Consider the following 24931-nt stretch of genomic DNA (forward strand, 5'->3'; position numbering starts at 1 on the left):
AAAAGTGTTTGCTCTGCACCAAATCAACATCTCTCAAAATGTACAGGACAGCAATCAACAATGTAGCCCGCGAAACGACAACAAGTATGTATAGAGAGATTTCGTAGCTTTAGAAGTTGTTAGCACTTTGAAATAGAAACAAACGCTAATTATTATGTCATTTACTTTCATTTTCAAGCATTTACAGGTGGCGGCTTTCTTGCAAAAGAAGCCCGGTTTGCTCGAAACATTGCCACTGAGCTTTATTTCACACAAGAGCCTTCCGAAAGTCTGGGGTACGACTCAAACTGCCCCTGATCAACGGTAAAAAACGTTAGGTAAGAGACGCAGAACACTTTTGAATGGTTGTTTTCTCTTCAATCTTAATTTCTGGTACAGTCTGATTACATGTTCTTAATAATATCTATTTTTTCTTTCTTTTTCATAATTCCAGGCCGCGATGCTGCTTGGGATCACTTCTTCCCTCCCTTTTACTTTTTCTTTTAGGGCATCTCATGTCAGCGGACTGCCCAAAGTGTACAGCGAGTGTGCGGGTTTGAGGGTTGGCCGCCTTTGGATCTGCTGTGCATGGCGGGCTGATATGAGCATGCCTAGTGGTCCTAAACCGTAACCGGCACTAAGTATATGCCCTCTGCGAGTATTCAGAGTAAGCGAGGACGAATCCCTACTTGTCCGGCGACCAGTGGCTGCGAAGCTTTTCTTTATATCTATTTTCCAAGAGCTCCAAGCGTAGCTAGTCCTGCATCTCTGACCGTGGCTGGCTGCTCCTGGGGCATTCTTACACCATTAAGGGAACCTTCTGCTGCTGAGGCACTCGCGTAGTCGTGTACTCCCAAGTGGGTTTGTGGACGCTGGGGAAGGGCTTGCCTCTCAGTTAGTAACTCTCTCTGCGATCATTATTTATTACATTCACCTTTTTTTTACACCCTCTTCTTCTTCAACGATGACGCGGTCCCGAGCAGCGGTGCGTCTTTAACTGCGAGGGCTGTTGTCTGGTGGACTTATCAATGAAGAGAGCAGGTATCATTGAAAATGGGGAGGGTGGATGGAGTGGGATGATATGCTAATTAGACAAAAATTACGCTTGCGTGGTTTTCTCTTTTTCTTGTAGTAGCAGGAACCGCACCTTTGGACAAGTGTTACATTTGGCTGGACAGCGAAAAGTTGATGTGTCCTGGGCCGCCATGCTGGCGAACGCGGGGCTAACTAAATCCGTGTCGTTAAAGTGAGCGTGTGTGCCGAGTAGTGGATGGGGTGCGGGGTAATGTGGGCTAACATGTTCCTTATTGTGAAATCAGAAGTGATTGACTATTCATTGATAATGTAGGCGCTTGATACTTAATGCTTCCACGTCGTCAAAAAATAAATGTTTATAACTTGATGCTCTTTAAAATCTTCAAGCGCTGTGGAAAAGCATTCAAAGTCTTCTTAAGGCTTTTATAAACAATAAATTACCATCTTGGATTTTCATACACGTGCTTGATGTTTTACCGGGTCTAGGTCCCGATTGTCCTAGTTTTTACACGATACATTCATCTTGTTTATCTACTATTAAAAGAGAAGTGGTGCTTACTATAGTTACCCATTTTTGGAAATCCTGATCCTGTTTTGGAAATTGTGATGCTGCTAAGCCCCGGCTGTCAGTATATTTTTTTTTGGCGCTAAAACTGGGATAAACCACTGCTCTTCCCTCACCTTTTCCTTCTGCCCACTGAATTCTTACACCACTATTTTCTCTTTTAAAATGAGTTTGCAACAAGTATGACACCGCATATTAGATTCTTCTTAGAAGATCTGACAACATTGTTCAGCGCGCAGCGCGCATTAGTTTCAAATGAACAATCGTTTTGAGTATTTTGAGTATAAAGCAAATAATAACCATATATTTCCCGCTTTAACAGAGTGACCAAGACCAAATAAACGTGCTTACCTGTATTTGTGGCTCAACTAGCCATTTGACCGAAAGTCATCACGATTGTCCTTTGAATGAGCGTAACGTACGCCGTAGAATTGATAATGATGTATGTTTGTTATCTTTAATAGCGTGTTTGGCGGCTATAGTTATTAGAAAACAAGCAAAGCGAGTTTGCTCAGGATTTAGATAGAGGCGCTGGAGGGGGGGTGTGGGCAGTTTTGGGGAAACGCCCCACAGGAGGATCTGTGGGAGGGAACATCTTACAAATCGTCTACAAGATATCGTCTTCAAGATGTATTTCTTTGTCGGTTGTTTCTTAACACTAATTGTATATATGTAGGACATGAATATTGTCTTTGAGCAGTTTGATTCTCATACAAGTCAGCGCCAACGTTGCCGTTGTAGGTCCACCACACATCAGCGAGTAACGCATCGCGATTGCCCCCTTAATCGGAACAATCAAGGTATAGAATCTAACCATGCAGTATCTAGAGCTATGTGTGTTGTGTATTTGTGAAGCACATTACTTATGTGTGCATTGTAGGGAATGTCCGTGTCTGCGCGAGCTGTAATGCGCCTGGCCACTCTCGACGAACTTCTGAAGACTGTCCTTTCAATGATGCAAACATCCGATCTGAGCATGGGGCACAGTATCAAATAGCGTGCACTGTTCCTTTCGTTCCTGAAGATGTGTTTGGCCCCAGCATTTGTTTTACACTGGGAGAAAACTTTCACCGACATGTGCTTTCTCGCATGGCTGCTGTTTGTACGTTTTGTCAGGCACGTATGTGGATTGAGGAGCGTATTGCCAGCTCTTCAAACTCAAACCCACGTTTCAGTATTTGCTGCACTCACGGAAAAATACAGTTACCTATCCCTCGCCCTCCGCCACAAGAAATCATCGACCTGTTGACCAGCGGAAACGACGATTTCTTCACTAACATTCGCGCTTATAACAACATGTTTGCATTTGCGTCCATTCGAGCAAACTATGATCGCAATTCAGCTGACGGATCGCAAGGTGTTTCAACTTTCCGCATAAATGGCACGATGTACCATTGCATGGGTGCTTTACGACCAGAGCAGCAGCAATCAGCCAACTTTGCTCAAATATATTTTGCCGATACGCAAGAGCAACTGATGAGAAGACAGACGTTGTTCACTGGACTCAACAGTGAGACGATAGCTGTGCTTCAGGGCGTTATGGAGAGATGCAACCCGTACGCACAGACCCTCATGAATGCTGCTGAATCGTACCGTGACACCCCTATCGGAACACTCCAAGTTGTCATTCGTTCTGCGCGTGAGATGGGTAGACGCTACGATCAGCAAAGTTATCCCGAAGTCGCTGCAATGATCGTCGAAGACACAGTGGATGGTGCATCATCACCGCATGACATTATCATCCGCGATCGTCAGTTGGGTCTTCGAACTGTCAGTTCCCTCCATCCATCGTATATGCCCCTCCACTACGTGCTTATATTTCCGTTTGGTGATGATGGTTGGTTTGCTGGAATGCAGTGCGGAAGTGCCGACCGTCAGACTAATACTGTTACGTTGCTCGAGTTCTGCTCCTATATGCTCATGGTCCGTGACGGGGACCGCACGAGCTACCAGCACCACTATCGTCGTCTTTTCCAACAATTAGTTGTTGACAACTATGCACGCATCGAGTATTCGCGCCTTCAGTATATTATCAACAATCAAAGTGATTTACGTTCTGAGGTGTACAACGGTATTGGTGATGATGTAGATCCACGTCAGATTGGTCGATCAATTATTTTGCCATCTTCTTTCACAGGGGGTCCACGGTACATGAAGCAGATGCTCCAGGATGGATTGGCAATCATTCGTCAAAGAGGCAATCCCACACTCTTCATCACTTTTACCTGCAATCCACAATGGCCGGAAATCCAAGCTGAACTTCTTCCAGGTCAGCAGGCGTTTGATCGCCCTGACATATGTTCCAGGGTGTTCCATATGAAGATCACTGAGATGCTATCTCATATCAAAGAGTCCAGTTGCTTTGGTCGCGTCGAAGGTTATGTGGCAACTGTTGAATTTCAGAAACGTGGCTTACCACATGTCCACATCCTACTTATCTTGCACCATGAAGACCGTCCTCGCAATCCTTCTGATTACGACCGTTTTGTCTGTGCTGAGTTGCCAGATCCTGTCACACAGCCTCAACTTTACGCCACAGTGACAAGGTCAATGATACATGGCCCATGTGGAAATTCTAAACCTGATGCTGTTTGCATGAAAGACGGACGTTGCTCTCAAGGATATCCAAGTCATTTGTTATTGAAACGCGTGTGAGCAGAGATGGTTATCCGATCTATCGCAGATGTGAAAACCTTCATCGTCGCCACCACTTCCACCGATCCAACTTTGTTGCTGACAATTCTCACATCGTACCATATAACCCGTACCTGTGCCAAAAGTACAATGCTCATATCAATGTCGAGATCTGTACCTCTGCACGTGCTATCAAGTATTTGTGCAAGTACATCACCAAAGGATCAGACAGAGCGCAATTGGAGACTGTTAGAGCTGGGCAGCCAGAAGCAGTGCGATCTACTACTGCTGTTGTTGGAGCCGTGCTGCTACGTATGGAAATGCTGAGCGCGAGCCGGTAGACGAGGTGACACAATACCAGAATGCACGGTATATCGGCCCATGCGAGGCAATTTGGCGTACCTTCGAATATCAAGTACATATGCATCATCCCTACGTCTCCCGGTTAGAATTGCATCTTCCTGACCAGCAATCTGTCACTTTCCATGCAAACGATTCGCGTGTCGGTCTTGCAGCCGCACGTAACAACGCATCAAGAACAAAACTTACCGCTCTTTTTGACCTTTGCTCCCGCGATGAACAGGCTCGACAGTATCTTTACACTGAGATTCCTTGCCACTATACTTGGGATAAAGGAAATAAGACATGGATCCGCCGCACCCGCCCACCATTTCAAAACATTGTTTCTCGCATTTACTTTGCATCACCGTCCAATATGGCGCTGTACTCACTTCGATTGCTGCTGCTCACTGTTCGTGGTCCTACCAGTTTTGAGTCTTTAAGAACGTTGGGTGATGTGGTGCATCCATCCTTTGAAGCTGCTGCTCTCGCGCGTGGTTTGCTCGAGTCTGATGACGAGTGGGATCGCTGCATGACTGAGGCGGCTATCCATTCTCCTTCAGCTGCATCACTTCAAGCTTTTGTGTATATCCTTACAACTGCTCACCTTCCAATCCTCGCAGACTCTGGGATAATCATCGCGAAAGAATGAGCGATGATTATTTTTTTCAAGTACACTTTCAGCTTCCGAACAATGAGACCGAGTTGGTGCCTGGGCAATGGAACGAAGTATTCCAGCGTACTCTTGGTGACGTTGAGATGAGGCTCCAATCTACAGGTCATCACTTAACCGAGTTCCCTTCTTTGCCGCAAGATTTCGTGACTGAGCTCGATGCTCTTCCGCAGCTTACTGCTTTAGAAGCAGTCGAGCGTGGAGAGTATGTCACAGAAGAACAAACACGAATCTACGATGAGCTATCCAGTCACTCAACGACGACCAAAGACACGCATTCGACGCAGTCATGCAAGCAATCAACGAACCAGGTGACCTCGACCAGTCACACCTTTTCTTTGTCAATGGCCCTGGAGGTACAGAAAGTCTCAGCTTTTCAAGGCGCTATTGAGTCGTGTTCGTTCGCAGAGCAAATTGCGCTGCCTGTTGCATCCTCTGGCATTGCTGCAATTTTGCTTCCCGGTGGTCGAACGGCTCACAGCCGCTTTAAGATACCGATCAACGCTGACGACGCTACAACTTGCAATCTTCGTCTTGGTGGTCCACACGCGCATCTTATACAGCAAGCGTCACTGATTATATGGGATGAAGCATAATGTGCAGCAAGTACAACTTTCAGGCTGTCGACAAGGCATTACGTGATATCATGGGTGCTGTCAATCCTGTGTATGAGCGCGTCCTTTTGGTGGAAAGGTCGTTGTTTTTGGCGGGGACTTTCGCCAGCTACTGCCTGTTGTCAAGAAAGGTACACGGTCTGAAATCACTGGAGAGTGTATCAAATCTGCGTCTTTTTGGCAGCATGTCCGGGTGTTGCATCTTACAGTTAATATGCGTGTCCGTAATGCAGGACCTGCTGCTGCTGCCTTTCTGAAACACTTCTTACTGTGGGTGATGGACGACCTCCATACAGAGACAGCGTCGAAATACCTCAAGAATGGCTAATCGATTCAAGAGATACAGTTTCTCTAATCGATACCATTTACCCAACAATCCGCCAGCCAGATCCACAACCACACCACTATAGCAATCGTGCTATTTTAGCTGCTAAAAATATTGACGTTGACGAGATCAACCAATAGGCGTTTGAACTTTTTCCTGGCCAAAGCAGACAGTATCTCTCCACTGACCGTATTCTGGACACAGACGATCCAGACGTTGCGGCGGTAAGCTATCCCCCCGAGTATCTTGCTCTTTAAGTACCGGTGGTATTCCGTCTCAGCTTTGGAGCTAAAGATTGGTATGCCATTGGTGCTTCTGAGAGATCTCAACCCAGATGAAGGTCTGTGCAATGGTACCAAATTTTCGTCACTGCTCTTTTGGACAACTGCATAGTCGTTAAAAGAATTGACCGAGGCCATGACGATGAGGAGCACTATCTGCCTGAATCAACATGTGCACCACAGAGGGTGATATCCTTTCATCCTTTGTCGACGCCAATTTCCTGTTCGTCCCGCATTCGCCATGACCATCCACAAGGCATAGGGACAAACTTTAACGCATGTGGCATTCGTTTGCAGGAGCCTGTGTTTGCTCACGGTCAATTATATGTTGCTCTTTCACGGGCAACAAACCCAAACAACCTCTGCGTAGCTGTCGATATGACAGAATTACCTTTTTCAGATGTCCCTGCTACGACAAACATCGTTTACCATGAAGTGCTTTTGCACCCACCACAGCAATTGCCATCTCAAACACACACTGCTACTACTACTACTACTACTACGTCTTGAACACCTGTTTCTCTCCTACTCTTCTCTTCTCTTTTTTACTTCCTCTTTGTATACGTATCATTTTAGACCCTTTCTTTTTCTTACAATTCTATCTCTATTGTCTTTTCATCAATCGCCATGTAAGCATATGTTTTAAGCCGAGTACCTTTAAATTTAGTAGGGTAAGGGTTTAGTGTAGTAATAGTGATAGTCAGTGAGCGCAGCGAACGAGTTTAGTGTTTAGGTAGGCGAGTAAGCTCGCGAAGCGAGCAGGGTTTAGGGTTTAGAAGGGGGGCGTGGGGGGAACCCCCCACGAAACATCCAGACCGTTGAATGACCCGGAGCGCAGCGCAGGGGCTCATTCAGCCGAGCGAAGCGAGGCAGGTGGATGTTGATTATATGTATATTAAAAGTGGTAGAATAAAACACATACATTAACAAACAGACATACTATCAGAACTTTCTGTTTCTTTATAATATTGTAAAGGTGCAAAGTGAGCGATGGTGTCGATTAGGACAAAGGTCTTTAACTCTTTTGAGCGTGGATATGTTATCCGGATTAATCTATGATAGCTTTTCTGGAAGTCTCCAACGTCTTGGGAAGCGTGTATCTAAGCTATCGGTCCCTCTTGTCCTGGATCGGTTGCCCATCTCTACTACTTAGTGCCATGCTATGATGACTAATCAAAGTCTTGTCAAAACTTGTGTAGAAGTCGCTATATATATCGCGACCCCTCTTTAATACTGGCGCTACCTGGTGTACCTGTTGATAGGCCCACTGCCCCATTTGCATAAGCTGAATCACCGGAAAGATTTCATAGTGAATTGTCTGGCCGATTACCGTAGTGTATAATTATCTGTGTATACTATCATATAGGTGTTTAACCGAGTTTCTCATCATGATGTATTAGGAAGTGTAATAATATGTGGGAGCTTAAGACCCACGCTGAAAATCGGGAGATTTTTTTTGGTTCATGAAGAAGAATAAGAAGAGATTATTATTCTTTCCTAATAATTATTGTGTGGTGCTCTATGTAGTCCAGCTGTGGCCGTCGCCCCCCAACGTGGCGTAGTACCTCGTGGGCTGCCCGCCAACTGTAAGTAAAAATATGATTTTCTTTTTGTTTTCGAGGGTTATAGGGAAGAGTGTCTCTTGAAAGAAGGGGGAAAGGAACTTTTAAGTATGATACTGCTGACATGTGTGTTCACTCTGTTTATCTTTATTATTAAAATCTTTAAAAGTTAGCTGAAAAATCCAAAAAAGAAAACTCTCATCCATGTAAATTCACAGACAGAAAAAGAGAAAGTAAATACTTACGCAAAGCATTCCCCAAATTCATGGGGGACCTCGGCCGCACTTTTGACCCGTGGGCACGGGGAATTTGAAAATGAAGCAGGACTTACGCCCGGAGGCTGCCTGAGTAAAAAAACAGCCGTTCGCGTGAAACGATGCAACATCCGAAGATGGGTCGAGACAGAGGCTACTAGGAACTGTGAAAGAAAGCAAAGGGGGAGGGGAGGGGGATAAACTATATTAAGAACGCAATAGACGCTTTTAATGACTTCCTGGGTCAGAGCAAGGGGAGGAGGGGAGGGGGGTATAAAATATATAAAGAACGCAAAGAAGAAGATGAGGCTTTTAAGGACTTCCTCAGGTCCAAGTCAAAGCAAAAAGCACACGCCACCGTCCAGATGGATGGATAGATATTGACCACTACCGATGGACTACTTGACAGGTCGGCTTCTAGGAGCGGGATGACAGTGGAGCATCAATCTTGACTAGCATGGAGGTGTCTGTGCACTATCGCCATTCCGAGAAACGAAAGAGATGAACAGTTAATGGGAAACTGTTAAACCACACACATACAAGATTCTATCGTGCTATACTTACCTATACTTCTACGATGAGACACAGGAGAACCGAACACCCAGTCAGTGTAGAGCAGAGAATCGCAGCCAGAACAGAAACACTTCTTCTAGCTGGATAAAAAAAAGATCATTAGAGGGCTGCACCCACTGTGCTATCTTTATTTTTGACACGGCATTACCATCCTCCTCCATCCCAAGCTGACTTACATTTGTTTTGTCGTTTCACAGCAAAGTTATAGACAGAGAGAGATGGGGTCTAAGCCAATCCAAGTTCAAACAGATCACCGCAGAGCCATCCTCTATTAGAAAAAAGAAAACATCTATGAGCAGCTGCATACACTTTTTGACATGTCACGGCAGACATCTTCCTGGTTCTTCAAACACGCAAAGACAAGCACAAGCACAGCGATACTTACTATTATGACATCCTTGGCTTGGAGGAAGAGAGCCTTGAGTTAGAGAGAGGAAAAGCAAGAAGGGGATGACCAATTCTGAAAAAAGAATAAGAGAAGAAAGGGGAGGAGAGAAAGAAAACTTTTTTGAGAGACTGCCATATTGCATACGTCATGGTCAGGAGCCCTTTCCCGTCACGCTGCTGTACACACTGCACACCTTTGACGCGTCATCCCCAACACCCATGTCATCCTACTCACCTATCATACCAATGTTCAAGTCCCCTTTTGCTTATACTTACTATCTGTTATTTGTCCGCAGGACACAATTAACCCAACCAGCATAAAGCGAAACCTGAAGTAGAATGAAAAGAAGAAAGATCATGAGCAGGCTGTTCTTAATATGCAACTATTCCTGACACGTCATGGCATCAGCACCTCCAACAGACACTCGACTTCTCTCCAACTCATCCTCACATTTCATTCCCTACCGTACTTACAGTTGTTGCTTATGTTTAAGGGTGGGATGCAAACAACAAATCGAACCAACCATTTCAAAAAGTCAGAATCCTATAGTAGTAGCAGAGAAGAAAGGAGGATAACATTAGCGACTGTATGCTGTACACACACTTCTTTAGACACGTCAAAATTCAGATCTTCTTTCGTATATCACATCCACAAGCAAAGCCTCAAGTCACACTTCACATTTTCCATATTGTACTTACTCTTGCATCTGTGCTTTGAGAGCCAACGTGAGGGGGAGATGGACCAGGTTAAGACGAGAAGAAGGTCTGTGTCAAAAGAAAAAAGAAAGTGAGATAAACGTATCTTGAGATACTCGCAACCGGTTGCATACGCTCTTCTCACTCACCACCATAAACATACACTCTTCGATCCTCTAATCCGTATTAATGATACTCACATTGAATAGCTTTGGCTTACAAACGTTGACGAGGAGGAAGAGGAGCGGCATGATTGCTGCGGCCGCGCGGTTATATAGAGTAATGAACAAGGCATTTGAGCCAGTTCAATCTATCCAATCAGATTGCTCTCTCACGTTTATGACGCGCCGAGATGTGTGGCTCCTCCAGATAAGAAAGTTTATTCTACATGAATGTATGACTATGTGAGTAGACGGGTATCGCATCGAGAAAAGACTCAAGCGGATAAGCGTTATAAACACGATATGAAGCTCACTTCAAATCCTTCATCATCTGAGAAGTGTCATCGCTTTAAACACGCTGGATACAAGTATCAATACAAGTATTAACGTATACAAGAGTATCCAAAATCTCATGAGACATGACGATCCCGCGCTTGCCGATGTTCCATTTGGTGGAAATATTATGGTCCTTGGTGTTGACTTTTGCCAGGTACTCAACATTGTATCCTCTCTTCTACTTTGCATGTTTTTTACTATTAAGCGGTAGTACTCACAGTAAAGTATATGGTAATAGGTCCTTCCAGTGATACCAAATGCATCGCGCTCGCAAATCGTACAGCAGTGTCTAAATCGTTCATCAATTTGACCCAGTGTCACCGTCCATCGCCTTGAAACCAACATACGCGTCCAACAAGCTGCCAACACCAATGATGCAAACGAGCTTGGCCAGTCTATGCAACATTTACTTTGCATTGGTGATGGTGCCGAGCTGTTGGTGCCAAGCGGAACTTGCACACCCATAGTGGACTCTGCAATAAGACACGACTGATTGTACGCTCTCTCCAACGACATGTACTTGATGCTGAAATAGCCACTGGACCTCATACCGGCAACATCGTCTTGATCCCTCGCATAACTTTAACACCATCACAAACACGTTCCCCCATTCTTTTTTAAACGCACACAATTCCCTGTCCGCCCTGCCTTTGCTATGACCATCCACAAAGCGCAAGGGCAAACCCTGCAATATGTCGGTGTCCGCCTTGCAGAAGATGTCTTTGCTCATGGCCAACTATATGTTGCGCTATCTCGGGCAACTGACCCTAACAATCTTCGCGTTGCCATCGATCTCTCAGGGTCTGGACCACCACAAACCACCAACATCGTCTACCAAGAAGTTCTCTTGCAATCGCCGGCCTCTGTTCCTGAACAAGCCGAAAATTCACCACCAACCTCTCCCACAACAACAATCACCGCATTTCCACCTCCATCACCTTAAGCCCTTTTCTGCTCTTTTTCTTTTTGCTTCTAAACTCTTATTTTCACTTAGTATCATTTAACGTACAATAGAATATTCTTACCTCTTCACGGTATCTTTCGTAAGTAGATCTGACGCGAAACAATAAGATATAGAACTACGCGAAGCTGCCGTCACCTTTCAGCTAATTACGACAAGCAGCAATAATCTACCATGATGTTCAAATGAAAGCGGACACATTGATGAACTTTCAAAAATATGTAAGAGCTGTCGATAGCAACAAATAAGTTATCCTCGCATTAACAGTGAAATACCAGTCAAAAGTTCCTCTGTCGTCCCTTTTAATTTGACAAACCAACATGTAGTAGGGTTTCGTGTCATAGCAATAATGATAATGTTTAGGGTTATATGTAGTCATAGCAATAAATAAGCTCGCGAAGCGAGCTTTGGTTAGGGTTTAGAAGGGGGGTGTGGGGGGAACCCTCAGGAAACATCCAATCCGTTGAATGACCCGGAGCGCAGCGAAGGGGCTCATTCAGCCGAGCGAAGCGAGGCAGGTGTCTGTTTATATTACATATAGGTGGTGAACCCTTCTATTTACTATGCTTTGTGGCCTCTTCTTCACCATCATGTGTCATGAAGTAGTATAGAAGATATGATTACTAACTGGAAATGGATCATCATGTATGTTGCCCGACGTCTGGTCACCCTTTGTTCTATTACTTTCACACTAATGGTGAGTTATATCAAAGCATAGTGATACTGCTAGATGCGAAGTTTCTTGGCTCCATGTGCATGTATCTATAAAAATACCGTATATACTGCGTAGTAACACCAGTAGTAGCAATTTAATGTGAAGCGTATTTTGCGAGTGTAAGAAAGTAAGCCTTGCTTATTGTGTTATTTATCAAAATTTTGCTATCAAGTAGTCTTGCCAATTTAAGATTCAGAGACTACGCTGCAGCTCACCGGGTATAAAAGGACGGTGCGACCAGAAGTGTTGCTATGCAGTGCTACTACTAGTAGCACTTGGTTACTAGATAGAAGACGCACATTCCACTGTATGCTAATAAGTTGAGCTAATTAATAGTGGCAGAAAATTAGGCTTATATCGTACGGGGTATTTACATGGGTATATTTCACCATGCTTGGTTGTCTCGAATGTAATGGTAGACTAAACGTACAAGGTTCCACTATGTTCGCACTGTGCTACTACTAAAAGAATGTCTTTGTACCACCCTGGACGACATAAACGGCAGACGTCAGTCATCCTGCAAAAAAATAATATTAGATGATCTATTGTTCTACAGCAGGAGACACATCCAAGGGAAGGATGGGGGAAATAGAGATTACTATCAGCCTTTACACCTTATATGCTGTCACATGTATACGACCAACTACTTTGTGTGAAACTAAATAAGCGAAGAAAAGCAAAAACAGTGGCGAAACCTGCAGACGCGGGAAATCAAAAAATCTGTGTAATTCCGATCATTTATATTATATTTGACCTGTCGTTTCACATCTTTTTTTTTATACAGACCAAAGTTTCATCGACTGTGTTGACCATGGCCGATCGCTTACAAGATCTCATTGGTAACGACTGCTCTATAAACATAAAGGCCGTTGTTTTGTAGTTTTTGCACAAGTCTTCTCACATATACACAAAAAATAAAATAGCTGGTGCGTGCAGCCCAGCACATGCAGGACCTGACCTGGAACTGAATCTCGAGATTAGCGACCTGATCAACAAGAAGCAAGGCACATTGTAAGCTTTCTATATAAGAATAGCATGTATTTGCTCAACATTGCAACGAAGTTAAAAAAAAATAACCTGTCTGTTTCTTTTTCTCTCTTTCAAAAGTTCGAGAGTAGCTGCCATGACGATTGTTCGACTTGTCAACAGCCGAAGTACGAATCAAGGGATGCTAGCACTCTCGGTAAGAATAGCACACGCACACATGTAGAGAGAGAGTATATATAACAAAACCAATCCAAGTGTATTCACATTTGCTCGGTCATGTAGCTCTTGGACGTTTGTGTGAAGAATTGTGGTTATCCGTTCCATTTACAGATATCCACCAAAGAATTCTTGAACGCACTGGTATACAGTTTTCCAGCCCAACCTCAATCCAGTCTGAGCTTTGCTGCACGTCCGCCACATAAAAAAAGTCTGGACATCCAATGGAATCATTTTGATTATGTACCACATCAGCCTTCCGTTCCCGATCCGGTGGTCGAGCGGATCCTTTACATGCTAAAGGAATGGAAAGTGGCGTTGGCGGATCGAGCACCTTACAATGAAGATCTGGCTAACATCAATAGCATGTATCGTTTGCTTAGACGAAGAGGTATATAGTGTGTGGGGAAACTATGAAGCTTAGAGAAACACTGGATTGTTGATTTCAAACTCGTGATTTTGACATAGGTTATCGATTTCCCGAGTTACGCGAATCTTCCGTGGCAGCGCTGATTCCACATAGTGTAAGCTTTTTATAATATGGGTTGGGATGAAATGTCATGATTGGGTCCGATCATTTTCACGATCTCTGACGCAAAAGAGACCATCTCTTAAAATGTTAGGTGCTGCGAACTCCCGAAGAGCTCGAAGAGCAAGAAAATGAGAGGCTATCAGCTGTAAGTAGTAAATGGGAGCATAGATAGAAAGAGTGAGCGAGATGGATGCTCACCATTTTTTGCGATTGTCTTTTGTGCTTCTAGAAACTTCAAGAACTTATTCGTCGAGGCAAAGAAGAGGATTTAAGATTGGCCAATATAATTATGAAATGGCTCACCGGTTATGTAAGCAGTGGCAATAGTTGGCAAAAAAAAACAGTGATAACAGCGACGCGATTGTAAGATCCTTTTTTGAGAATGTCTAATTGGGATGTCTTATAGGAAAAACGTGGAAGACCAGATTATCAACAGCGTTTTGCCGAACAACTACGAGGCATTCGCAGTAAAGCGATTGTGTTGTATGAGTTACTAGAAAGCATGAGGACTGGTGAAAAAATTGACCGAGCCATGCAGGTATGTTGAATGGGATTTGGAATTAGAAAGGGCCAGGAACAAGGGATACTTAAATTCTAGGGGAACTTTAGGATCTGCATAATGTTTGTACAAAAGCACAATCGAAAATCAAAAGCATACTCGACGATGGTAGCACTGAACATCATACTGGTATGAAGATGATATTATTTAGGAAACTAGCACTTGAAACTACGTATCTACTTGCTGTTGCTCACATCTGGTTTTTCTCGAAATATTTGCAATAGAGCAACTAGTCGCATTATTTAATATGCTCGAGAAAGTATTGAGAAAATATGCTGACATTGAAAAGGGAATATACGATACTCAGTACGATATCCACAGCAAGTCAGCCATTAGCGGAACACCCAAACAACCAACACCGGTACATCAAGAACAATCCAAGAATGTCAGCCTAATTGATTTAGACGACGACGACTTTACTACTACTACTACGTCGCGACTACCCTTATCCTCATCATCACCATTCCAGCATTCTTCACAACGACAACAATACGATACTATACAAAGCAGCAGCAGCACAGCCAATGACCTACTTTTTGACGTTTTTGGCGAACTACAGCAAAACGATACCGGTTCTTCTCAGCAACAAGGACATATATTCTTATCAACTACTACTCCTGACACTAATTCTCCTGACCTTATTACTACTACCGATACTACCACTACAACAACAACAAACACTTCATCATCGTCTTCGTCTTCATCATCTCTCTCACCGTCACTATCGCCTCCTGCTGGACATGTTGCCGATAATAACCCAAACTCACGTAAGATAAATGAACTTTTGTTTAGTAGCAAGAACAAGATATCATTTCAGGGAAACAGTAAGCTTACGCAAAATAATGCGTGGCCTTAAAGATTTATTGCATGACAAAAATGGATTGCAAATCCATCTCGATATCTACGAAAAAGTCGAAACATCTCTAAAGCTACGGTGCTTTTTTTCCAACCAATCGACCGCACCCATGGAATCAATGGAATTGCAACTGGCCGCACCCAAGGTATACATAATTTGGGCAAGCCTGTAAAATGCAAACTGTTTAACTAAAGTCTTATTTGGCGGCCGTGTAATACCTATTTTAGTCTATGCAAATCAAGATGGGCCGTGTGTCATCTTCTGTGATACCACCTAAATCTTTCAAAAGTGTGTTTCAGAATATCACGCTAACCAATCCCACCGACGTAAGTAAAGAGATGGTTTGTTTGTTGCTTTTCCTTTTTTGGTCACCTGAGTCACTGACAGATGAGATATTTTGTTATTGTTAGGATCCATTACGGTTACGATTCAAGGTGACTTATGATCAGTTGGGAGTACAGATGGAGCAAACGGGTGAATATTCCACCTTATAAAGATAGGCACCAAAAGCAAAATAAAACGTGTCTTTTTTTTTGTGTTTCGTTTTTAAAATTTAGACATTGTTCGCTATGTCATGCAGTCGTCCCCCCCCCTCCGCCATGCATTGCATCATATGCAGGTGTGCGCACATTGTGTATCGGATCATACCAAAAGTCAAATGGATTTTACCGTTCATTTTCGACTAGATTATATTAAAACAGCTCTCATATCTTTCATAACGGCGGCTTCGTGCTTTCTATGATGGTTAGACACATAAATATACTTTTCGATGGTCCGCTAGATGTGGTGCCAGCGAATATGTACATGGATGCATTGGAAAAGTTCTCCTAGAATAAACATAAATGTAAGCCTCCACTTTGGAAGTAACCCGACATGCTACATGGAGTATAATAAGCTAAATGTATACAAATCTCCCCTTTGATGTGTTTATTGTTGTGTTAGCGTTGTATTGAGCGTGATATGAATGTAAAGAAGAAGAAAATATGTGAATGTACGATAAAAGAAAAACATTCATGTAGAGAAAAAAAGAGAAATAGGAGAAGAGCGGTGAGTGTTGAGTTGAAATAAGAATGGCTTAATGGATGCGGAGAGAGAGAGAGAGAGAGAGAGAGAGAGAGAGAGAGAGAGTAAACTGGAAGACGGTGACAATCGATATATAACGCGTAAGAGCACTATGCAGACTAGACAGAGAAAGAGAATAGAAGGGAAAGATAAAGGAGAAGGGTAAAAACAGACTAGAAACTAGTAAAGAAACGAAATGCTGATCGCGGAGAGAAGAAAGAGAAGCTTAAAATGGGCCATTTCGGCGGCGAACAGTGTGTGCAATGCATTAAGGCTAATAACAGCAAGAGAGAGAAAAGTCGATAGTTTAGTTTAGCATAAATTCCCACAATTGCTGTAAATGCCGAAAGAAAACAGTTAAAACTTACATTAGCCGATGGTATGTTTCGTGCTGATGGTGATGCTAAGACATTCGCTCCCTTTGGCAAACCAGCCATGGTAGGTTTGCCTGCTGCAGCGCGTGGACGAAACGACGATGTCGGCATATTATTAATGGGATCGGCCGGGGATCCTCCCGGTTGCGGTGGGACCATGCGTGATGATGAGGCAGCACCGCTAGCTCCTCCTCCTCCTCCAACTGCAGCTGGCGAACGCAGTGATCTGAGCGCATCATCATTGTATTCCTTCTTTATAGGTCTCGCCACATCATCGATGTGTTCCTTTTTGATAGCTACACCGCCAGCTCCTCCTACAGCAGCAGTTGACGAACGCAGTGCTCTGAGCGTATCGTCATGAAACTCCTTTTTTATATTCCGGGACATTGGATCCACACCTGCTTGCTGCTGTTGTTGTTGTTGCTGGATGTTATCCTTCTCCTATCAAGATAATGTTCGTTTAGCCACAAGAAAAACATATAACATCTTCCTCATCCAATTCTTTCCCATGCCCTGACCATTTCTCCTTACCAACTTGTAAGATGTCCAGTCGAACATGTAATCGTATTGGTAGCCTTCTCGTACAAAGAGGTCCCGGAACAGTTTGCGCAGATAGCTATAGTCAGGCTTATCGTCGAACCGCAACGAGCGCGTGTAGTTGAGGTAAATTGCAAATTCGCTGGGAAATCCACGGCACAGCAATTCGGTGGGCGTCGTCATCTTCTTTTCCATGATGCGATCGTATTTTTGCTTCTTGGTCGCAGCCTTCAGTCCTTGCCATGGCAACTGGCCACGGCAAAAGTACATGAGCACATATCCTAACGATTCCAAATCGTCTCGCCGTGATTGTTCTATGCCAGATAGTCGCCATTTGTTAACCAAACGAGGATAAGCTATTCACTCATTCAAACAGAGTATACGCGCGCGCCGCTATGACTTACCAACACCCAAATGTGTGTTAATGCTCGCATAACGTGCAGTGCCAGTAAGATTCTTATTCTCCCTATAAGGGATATGCAAATGTGTTCGTGGATCGCGGTACTTTTTGGCCAGACCAAAATCAATAATGTTCACCTGGTTGCCTCGCTTGCCAATGCCCATTAAAAAGTTGTCAGGCTTGATGTCGCGATGAATAAAGTTCTTGGAGTGAATATACTCGATGCGGGAAAGCTAATATAACCAAATTAGATGCTGCTGCTGCTGCTGACGTACCGACTACTATTACTACCACTACCACTACTGCTACAATCTATTTGGCTGATTCAACCGTGCCCCCTCCCTTATCTCCCTCCCTTTGCCCCATCCATTCCAGACCTCTTTTTCCCTTAAAAGCCTCTTTCCTTACCATCTGATCTGCTAGAAGCAACACAGTCTTGAGTTGGAACTTGCGATTGCAAAAGTTGAACAAGTCCTCAAGTGATGCTACATGTTATTGTAAATATTTATGTGTGTGTTTGTGTCAGTATTTTCTCTCTTTCGATTCCTGGCCTTTTTTACACATACACACACACACACACACGCAGACCCCAGTCTCACAAACCGCTGTACTTAATAATAGAAAACCACTCTTCTTTATGACTATCTTGTTGTCTCTGTCTAGTTACATTAACGGCATAGATAAAAGATAAAAGTAGGAAAGTACTTACGTCCCATGAGATCAATGACCATGGCATTATAGTCGCATTCAACGCCAAACCACCGTACAAAGGGAATACCGACACCGCCTTGCAAGGCTCTGTACACTTTGGCTTCATATTCAAGCTGTGGGTGCTTTGCCTTTACTGATTCTAGCTTGATAGCAACCTCTTCACCCGTAACAATATTGGTGCCTTTTTTGATAGTGTTATTCATTAATACAATTGTAATAGAAACATTGTGAATTGGGGTCAAGTATCAAAAGGGGCTTTTGCATGCAAAAGAAACAATATAGAACCACTGAGCACATGGCTAGAGAGACAAAGTGAAAAGTAGTAGTAGTTTACCGAGATAGATGTCACCAAAGGAACCGGAGCCGATTTTGCGACCGATTCTGAACTTGTTGCCCACTCTCAGATCCATGATAAAATATAAAGTCGAATGTGCTGTTGCTGTCAGGTAAAATTACACACACACACACACACACACAGACACAGAGGGAGAGTAAAAAAGAGAGAAGTAATAAAGAAGACCAAGAGTAGAGTAGGTGTGAAAAGAGAGAGAGAGACAGAGAGAGGAACACAATCAGCGGTCAATGTGCAGACAAATTGGATGGACTTAATGGAAGAGGAAGAGGAGACAAGAAAGAAAGGTTGAAGAAGAGGAGGGGGGGGGGGAGTTGTTGTTATGTGGAGGGCTGAAAATAGAGGAAAAAAGTGTGTGAGAGAGAGTGAGTGTGCAGCTGCTGGCTGCCTGTGAATTTCTTCGTGCGGGATGTTATTTTCTCCCCTTCTCCAGCCGCTCCACTCATCTGGGACCCACACACTGCATCTCTTTTCATTTTACTCTCTCTCTCTCTCTCTCACTCTCTCTCCCCTCTTTTCCTCCCTATACACTCACAGGCGCATACGACCCAATCTTCATGTTGAACAATCCGTCATTGGAAGCAACAGCAGCTACAACAAAACCTAACAATGAGATTGTAATCGTTTCGCCCCTTCCCATTCGACCACTACATCCGAATCACAACACACATGTGGATGGGTAAAAAAACAAATGCTTTTTTTTTTTGATAACTTGCACTGTTACTAAGATATATTTGCTGTTTGTTTATTTTCTTTTGAAAAAAAAAAAAAGAGTGACGAAAGAACAAGAGGATGATGCTTGCTCTGAGCTGTTGGAGATAATGGCAGCAACCGGCAACAAACACCACAAACGAGGAAGCAGCAGCAGCAGCAGCAGCAGCAGTAGTAGTAGCAGCAGCAGCAACAACAGCACGTACGATAACGTTGACGATAACGATGATGTTACTGGTGGCGATATTGGTTTGGAAGTGCCAGCGTCGCCGGTTTACCGTACATTGAATCCGTTGCCACACGACACCTCTTTTATCCACGCTGCGGCAGCCTTCCTTACTGTCCAAAATGCAATGGCGGCTATGGCGGCTGCGGCTGCTGTCAACAACGATAACAACAACAATTCAAGCAACAACAGCAACATGAACGACGCTGCTATTACCGCTTCCACGACTCCTACTGCTTTGCAAGTGCCTACTGCTAGACCTCGCTCTTACAGTGTTGGCGACGATCGAAACAAGATGCCCGCTGTGGTTTGTTAAAAAAATACTCTTCTTCTACATATGATCCTTGGCGTTGAAAACCACACTACTACCTTTGTTGTACATACACACACAGACATCTCTTTCTCTTCCTTTCTTTCTGTCTTTCTTATATAACATGTTTTATACATACAATTCTTCTTCACATACACACACTCCGTTACTACTACATAGCCAATCCCCTTCCCTCTTCCCTTGCAAAACTTTGTCCCTCTTCTTTTATAAACTTTGTAAAACCCTTTTTTTATCTTTAGTTTCCAACGCCCCTTCCTTCAATTGTCTATATCTCTCCTATATCAATTGTAGTATAACTTTTTCTATAATCTTTTCCGAAAAAAAAAATAACCTGTGAAGGTTTCCCATGATATGTATAGTTATAGTTACACCAAAGAAACCTTGATAACTGGCTCAGCAAAAAAGAAATTCAACGTTGAAAGGTACGATAGCCAATCTTGGCATAATTGTTGGTAAAGCGGGAAAGAAATACGCATATGATACTCTGGAGAAGGATGCTTTAAGGTGTTCTTTTTGACATCACGGTAAACGAGTTAATAACTTGTTTCGCATCGTGGCATCATGTATGCAGTACAAAGCGTGCCTGGCAAACAATATCATGTAGGCAAAGTTGGACGCACTGTTACAGAACCAATCAGAATACAGACTAGAACGCCGAAGAACGAAAAAAAAACCCTTGCGTTAATTACCAATGAAGGCAATCAAAGAAGTTTACCTTGGCTATACTACTTTCGTTGGCTCCCAACTCTCTCAAGATGTGTGTACCCGTTTTTATTTTCGCCACGTATAACGCCAAGTCTGATGACGTGATGACATACTTCTACCACCCGAAATGATGATCAGGTGATTGTAAGAGTCTGGTTTTTTGTGTCGCATCCTGCCTTGTTTCCAATGCGGTTTAGCTTAAATACTTACTGCACGAGTCCTGACCAGCATCAAGAGTATTAGGTAATCCTTCTATAGTGGCGTTCAGACAAACTCCTCTCGATAATGACGACATAATCACATATAGTTTACTGTAAACAAACAATAGCCTAGTATAAGTGCTTAGATCGATCCCTGTGCTACTGGCCACATTCAAAAAAAACCAAGGAAGGAGTTTGAATGATGATGTGTGCATAAGTATATGAGAGAGTGTATAAAAAGAAAGTTTAGCTTTCCTTGGTTACTGTTATATGATGAATCCGCCGACCGCGCGCCATCTTAAATATCTCCTCAGTCTGCACTGTCCCCCAAAAATGGTGTAATTAAAACCTTACAGCCCATCATGTATGAGTAATGAGCGGACACACGCAAGTTTTTTGATGTATGTACAAACTACTATAGATCCGATTTAACGTTTGTCGTGTTTCTTTTCATATTCATGCATATGCTGTACCTTGTTATCAAAGATGATAACGTGATTACGTGCTGTCATCATGATGTAGCAAGTCTTTCCGCCCCATTCTCTCTTCTTATTAATAGATTTATTTTTTTCCTACAAATAGTGTTGTATCCGTGTGCTTAAAAAAACAATAGAAGAATTAGACGATCATCATACACAGGAGGAAAAGAAGTATGATCTTTGGGGGAGCCAAACCGGCTAAAAGACATATCATATTCATAGAAAGTCAGTTCAAGAGTCTGCTATCAATTAGCACGAACTTTGTAAACTCTACCAATCATAAAAACTGGTGTTATCAGTGCTGACTGGCAATCTTTTTCAACAAAAGTTTATATATTAAATCAAAATCCTCATCATTAGATGTAACAGGGCTAATATAAATATCTATTGTCAAAAATTTTTACATCTAAATTTTTATGACAGGATGCATAGATCTTTATGTCTATATAAAAAGGGTTTAATGGGAAAGGGACTTCAGTAAAGATTAAAGGTATAAGGACCATATAAGCGAGCATATAATGAATATATTTATCATTGAACTTTATGTACAGCTCGACATCGAATTCGATTGGCGTTCAAAATTCGAGCAGGACTGAAGGTTTTACTTTCAGAGGACCATAGGACGCCGTCCTTGAAGAATAGCGTTTGCAATTCTTTAGAAATGCTTTTAACAGTGAGCATTAAGCAGTTAGTGAAAAGATCTTTGAAACGCAGCAGTGAAGCGCTTGCACGCGCCGTTAATAGGACGAAGCACAACAACGAGGACAAACACACTGTCAGCTTTAAAAGAAATTATCTGACTTTAATATGTATAGAAACTAAATGACCCGAGAATAGCCACTTCACAAAGTAGATTAACATCAATGGAGGCGAGGGCATATACACTGGAACAAGGATAAATGAAGCTGCGTTAGACTAGTATTAAGGCAATTATTTCGACCTTATTCATCAGACGCAAAATTTAGTGTATGATAGCAGATTTTCTATGGAAAGTAGTGTTATGTAGCACAGGCAATACTTACACGCACGCCCGCTTTAGTCTCGGTATGAATAGCACAATCGATTCGTCCAAGCCCAATACTGAAGCCAACAGCTGTCGAAATAATCTATTTGCAGAGAATGTTTAGTACAGCATTCAAAATTAAGGTTGAATGGACCAAACTCCCGAGGAAGATGGCTAAGCATTCAGTAGAAGTTGGGGAGATAATTTTGCTGGCAGTTCGTGCACAACAAAATCTTGGATACAAGAGCTTTATCCTTGATAAATTACTTCGAGAACCTGCAGCGAACCTGTTATGTTAAATTAACAGTTTATTTAACAGCCAGACCTTGCAGCGGTTGCTGTTAACGTCCTGTTATATTTAACAGCCTGAACAAAAACTGTTAAACTTAACAGTTTCTTGAATCGAAAAAAAGGACTTGAAAAATAAAAGTTACATTTCACTTCATTCTTTGTTTCTATTCTTCAAAATGAACAACATTATTTCTAATGCCACTACCCCGTCTGACGTTTCTGCCGCTGCCGCCCTGCGCAGGAGAAAGGGCAAAGCTTTTATTTGAGCCAACGACGTGTGAAGTTAACAGCTTCGTAACAGTAACCGCTGCACGAAACGCCCTGTTAAGTTGTTAGGCACTGTTAAGCGGGCTGTTAAACTCTAAAATTTAGCAACAGCGACCGCTGCAGGTGCTCTAATGTGAAGAAGATTTGTATCACACGCGCAAAGCGTCCTCCAAGCGATCGCAAGATCGTCAACGTAATGCCAAGCTGAGCCCGGTTGCCATGGCAACGGCGTCGGAGTTTACGCGATTTGCAAGGCAGACGCGCTTTTTCGTTTTTTCTTTTTTTAAGTTTTCGCGTCGCAGCAGCTTCCAGAAAAAAAGGCCCTTCTTCTTTTCCAACCTTTCGCGCCGACGTTTTGTTGTTCTCTCTTATCTAACGTTAACCAAGAAAATACATAATTACAATGTCGCAAAATCATAATTCAATGGAAGAAGACGAAGAAGATTATGGACCGTTGCTAATTTCACACCTTGAGGTACACCATTCGTTTTAAAGACGCTAAATTCGATTGAAAAAAAAAACTAAGCAATATGTCGGTATATGTCTATAGCAAAGTGGTATCTCATCTTCGGATATTAAGAAGCTCAAAGATGCTGGCTATTACACAGTGGAAGCTATTGCATATGCACCCAAAAAAGCATTGCTCGCAATTAAAGGCATTTCGGAAACCAAGGCTGACAAACTCATCGCTGAAGGTACCATGCAATGACTTTTGTTCCAACTTTCCCGTTTCTACTAAAAAAGCAACTAGTTAACAAAGAATTAAACGTCGTCCATGTAGCTTCAAAAGTGGTCAATTTGGGATTCACAACTGCCATGGACGTTCACCAACGAAGACAAGAAATAGTCACAATCACGACAGGCTCAAAAGAACTTGACAGAGCGCTTGGAGGTATGCATAGTGGCATCGCTTGGTAACCTATTGTATACAAACTAATGCGTGTTTCTAGGTGGCATTGAAACGGGCTCAATTACCGAGATTTTTGGCGAGTTTCGAACGGGAAAAAGTCAATTGTGTCATATGCTTGCGGTAACAGCTCAGGTACATACATTACAACACGCCAACTGAGATGATGTTGCCCCGAATACAGAGAGCTAATGTATTAAAATAGCTTCCTATTTCCATGGGTGGTGGCCAAGGAAAATGCATGTTCATTGACACCGAAAGCACGTTCCGTCCAAGCCGTATTCTATCTATCGCACAACGCTACTCGCTCAACGGAGAAAGCACACTCGACAATATTGCGTACGCACGCGCATACAACACGGATCATCAAACGGCCTTGCTGATCCATGCGGCCGCCATGATGTCTGAAACACGCTTTTCCGTCTTGGTCGTTGACAGTGCGATGGCATTGTACCGTACGGATTATGCAGGACGTGGCGAACTTGCTGCGCGACAGACCCACTTGGCACAATTCCTGCGGTCGTTGCAGCGGCTGGCTGATGAATTTGGCGTTGCGGTGGTAATTACAAACCAGGTGGTGGCTCAAGTCGATGGCGGCGCGTCCATGTTTAATCCGGATCCCAAGAAACCTGCTGGTGGCAATATCATTGCACATGCGTCGTGCACTCGGCTGTACTTGAAAAAAGGCCGTGGCGAGAATCGTATCTGCAAGGTGTATGACTCTCCATCCTTACCGGAAAATGAATGCACGTTTGCTATCATGGAAGATGGTATCACGGATGCTGTGGATTAAAAAGTTCCTCACCCCCTTATCACTGTGCTCCTCCCAACATAAACGACTGTCTTCACGTCACATCGTACATATCACAATACCCACATCCATCATCCGTTTTCCCGTTTCTTCCACTCGCATATTCACTCCTATTCTCTTCTACATATGAGTTTCGTTCTCCCCTGGCCCCCCTAACCACCCGCCTACTACCTATCAATACACCATGCACTATGCGCATCATGTACACATACATTACATAACAGCACTTTTCTAATACTTATCAGTCTCCAAAGGGAAAAAAGCCTCTTCTTATAACAAACATTTTGCCCTTCCGCCCTTAGTCGTGCCTGTGGTTATTCCTGT

At 43.2% G+C, this 24931-nt stretch overlaps 6 protein-coding genes across 6 annotated transcripts; 4 read left to right on the top strand and 2 right to left on the bottom strand.

The window, feature by feature from the left end:
* Positions 1-7: 7 nt before the first annotated feature.
* On the top strand, positions 8-675 carry BDB00DRAFT_825993 (uncharacterized protein; the record flags this gene model as incomplete). The annotated part of the gene is made up of 2 exons (XM_053123693.1): positions 8-84; positions 179-675. A coding segment is annotated over exon 2 (167 nt), but the record flags the coding sequence as incomplete, so codon positions are not given.
* Positions 676-12837: 12162 nt separating this feature from the next.
* On the top strand, positions 12838-16143 carry BDB00DRAFT_826046 (uncharacterized protein). Its single transcript, XM_053123694.1, has 12 exons — positions 12838-13101; positions 13198-13273; positions 13360-13684; positions 13762-13817; positions 13917-13970; positions 14055-14135; positions 14232-14363; positions 14435-14513; positions 14609-15151; positions 15243-15385; positions 15468-15566; positions 15651-16143. The coding sequence occupies exons 2-12, from the start codon at positions 13214-13216 to the stop codon at positions 15732-15734; spliced, it is 1656 nt and encodes a 551-aa protein (XP_052979154.1). The 5' UTR covers positions 12838-13101; positions 13198-13213; the 3' UTR covers positions 15735-16143.
* BDB00DRAFT_412500 (uncharacterized protein) lies at positions 16106-17184 on the bottom strand. The gene has a single exon (XM_053117291.1). It carries the CDS (start codon positions 17061-17063, stop codon positions 16476-16478), a length of 588 nt encoding a protein of 195 aa, XP_052979155.1. The 5' UTR covers positions 17064-17184; the 3' UTR covers positions 16106-16475.
* BDB00DRAFT_764692 (kinase-like protein) lies at positions 17121-18734 on the bottom strand (the record flags this gene model as incomplete). Its single annotated transcript, XM_053119473.1, has 5 exons — positions 17121-17527; positions 17618-17846; positions 18022-18098; positions 18323-18505; positions 18659-18734. 5 exons carry the CDS (start codon positions 18732-18734, stop codon positions 17121-17123), a joined length of 972 nt encoding a protein of 323 aa, XP_052979156.1.
* A 515-nt stretch (positions 18735-19249) lies between these two features.
* Positions 19250-20272, top strand: BDB00DRAFT_412653 (uncharacterized protein). The gene is made up of 2 exons (XM_053117292.1): positions 19250-19355; positions 19451-20272. The coding sequence occupies exons 1-2, from the start codon at positions 19346-19348 to the stop codon at positions 19927-19929; spliced, it is 489 nt and encodes a 162-aa protein (XP_052979157.1). The 5' UTR covers positions 19250-19345; the 3' UTR covers positions 19930-20272.
* A 2917-nt stretch (positions 20273-23189) lies between these two features.
* Positions 23190-24806, top strand: BDB00DRAFT_412873 (DNA repair protein RAD51). Its single transcript, XM_053117293.1, has 5 exons — positions 23190-23364; positions 23440-23584; positions 23671-23781; positions 23840-23931; positions 24002-24806. Exons 1-5 carry the CDS (start codon positions 23293-23295, stop codon positions 24587-24589), a joined length of 1008 nt encoding a protein of 335 aa, XP_052979158.1. The 5' UTR covers positions 23190-23292; the 3' UTR covers positions 24590-24806.
* The last annotated feature ends 125 nt before the right edge of the window (positions 24807-24931 follow it).

This window comes from Zychaea mexicana, assembly GCF_025766255.1.
Source record: "Zychaea mexicana strain RSA 1403 chromosome Unknown BDB00scaffold_42, whole genome shotgun sequence".
In the NCBI taxonomy this organism is placed as follows: Eukaryota; Fungi; Mucoromycota; class Mucoromycetes; order Mucorales; family Lichtheimiaceae; genus Zychaea; species Zychaea mexicana.

Bases quoted from the DNA above. Each gene is read 5' to 3' on its own strand.
- BDB00DRAFT_826046 (XM_053123694.1), top strand. From the start codon at position 13,214: ATGACGATTGTTCGACTTGTCAACAGCCGAAGTACGAATCAAGGGATG. The intron at 13,971-14,054 runs GTAAGTAGTAAA...TTGTGCTTCTAG, and splicing joins AAAATGAGAGGCTATCAGCT to AAACTTCAAGAACTTATTCG. The intron at 15,152-15,242 runs GTAAGATAAATG...GTGGCCTTAAAG, and splicing joins CGATAATAACCCAAACTCAC to ATTTATTGCATGACAAAAAT.
- BDB00DRAFT_412873 (XM_053117293.1), top strand. From the start codon at position 23,293: ATGTCGCAAAATCATAATTCAATGGAAGAAGACGAAGAAGATTATGGA. The intron at 23,365-23,439 runs GTACACCATTCG...ATATGTCTATAG, and splicing joins TGCTAATTTCACACCTTGAG to CAAAGTGGTATCTCATCTTC. The intron at 23,782-23,839 runs GTATGCATAGTG...GCGTGTTTCTAG, and splicing joins ACTTGACAGAGCGCTTGGAG to GTGGCATTGAAACGGGCTCA.
- BDB00DRAFT_412500 (XM_053117291.1), bottom strand. From the start codon at position 17,063: ATGTCCCGGAATATAAAAAAGGAGTTTCATGACGATACGCTCAGAGCA.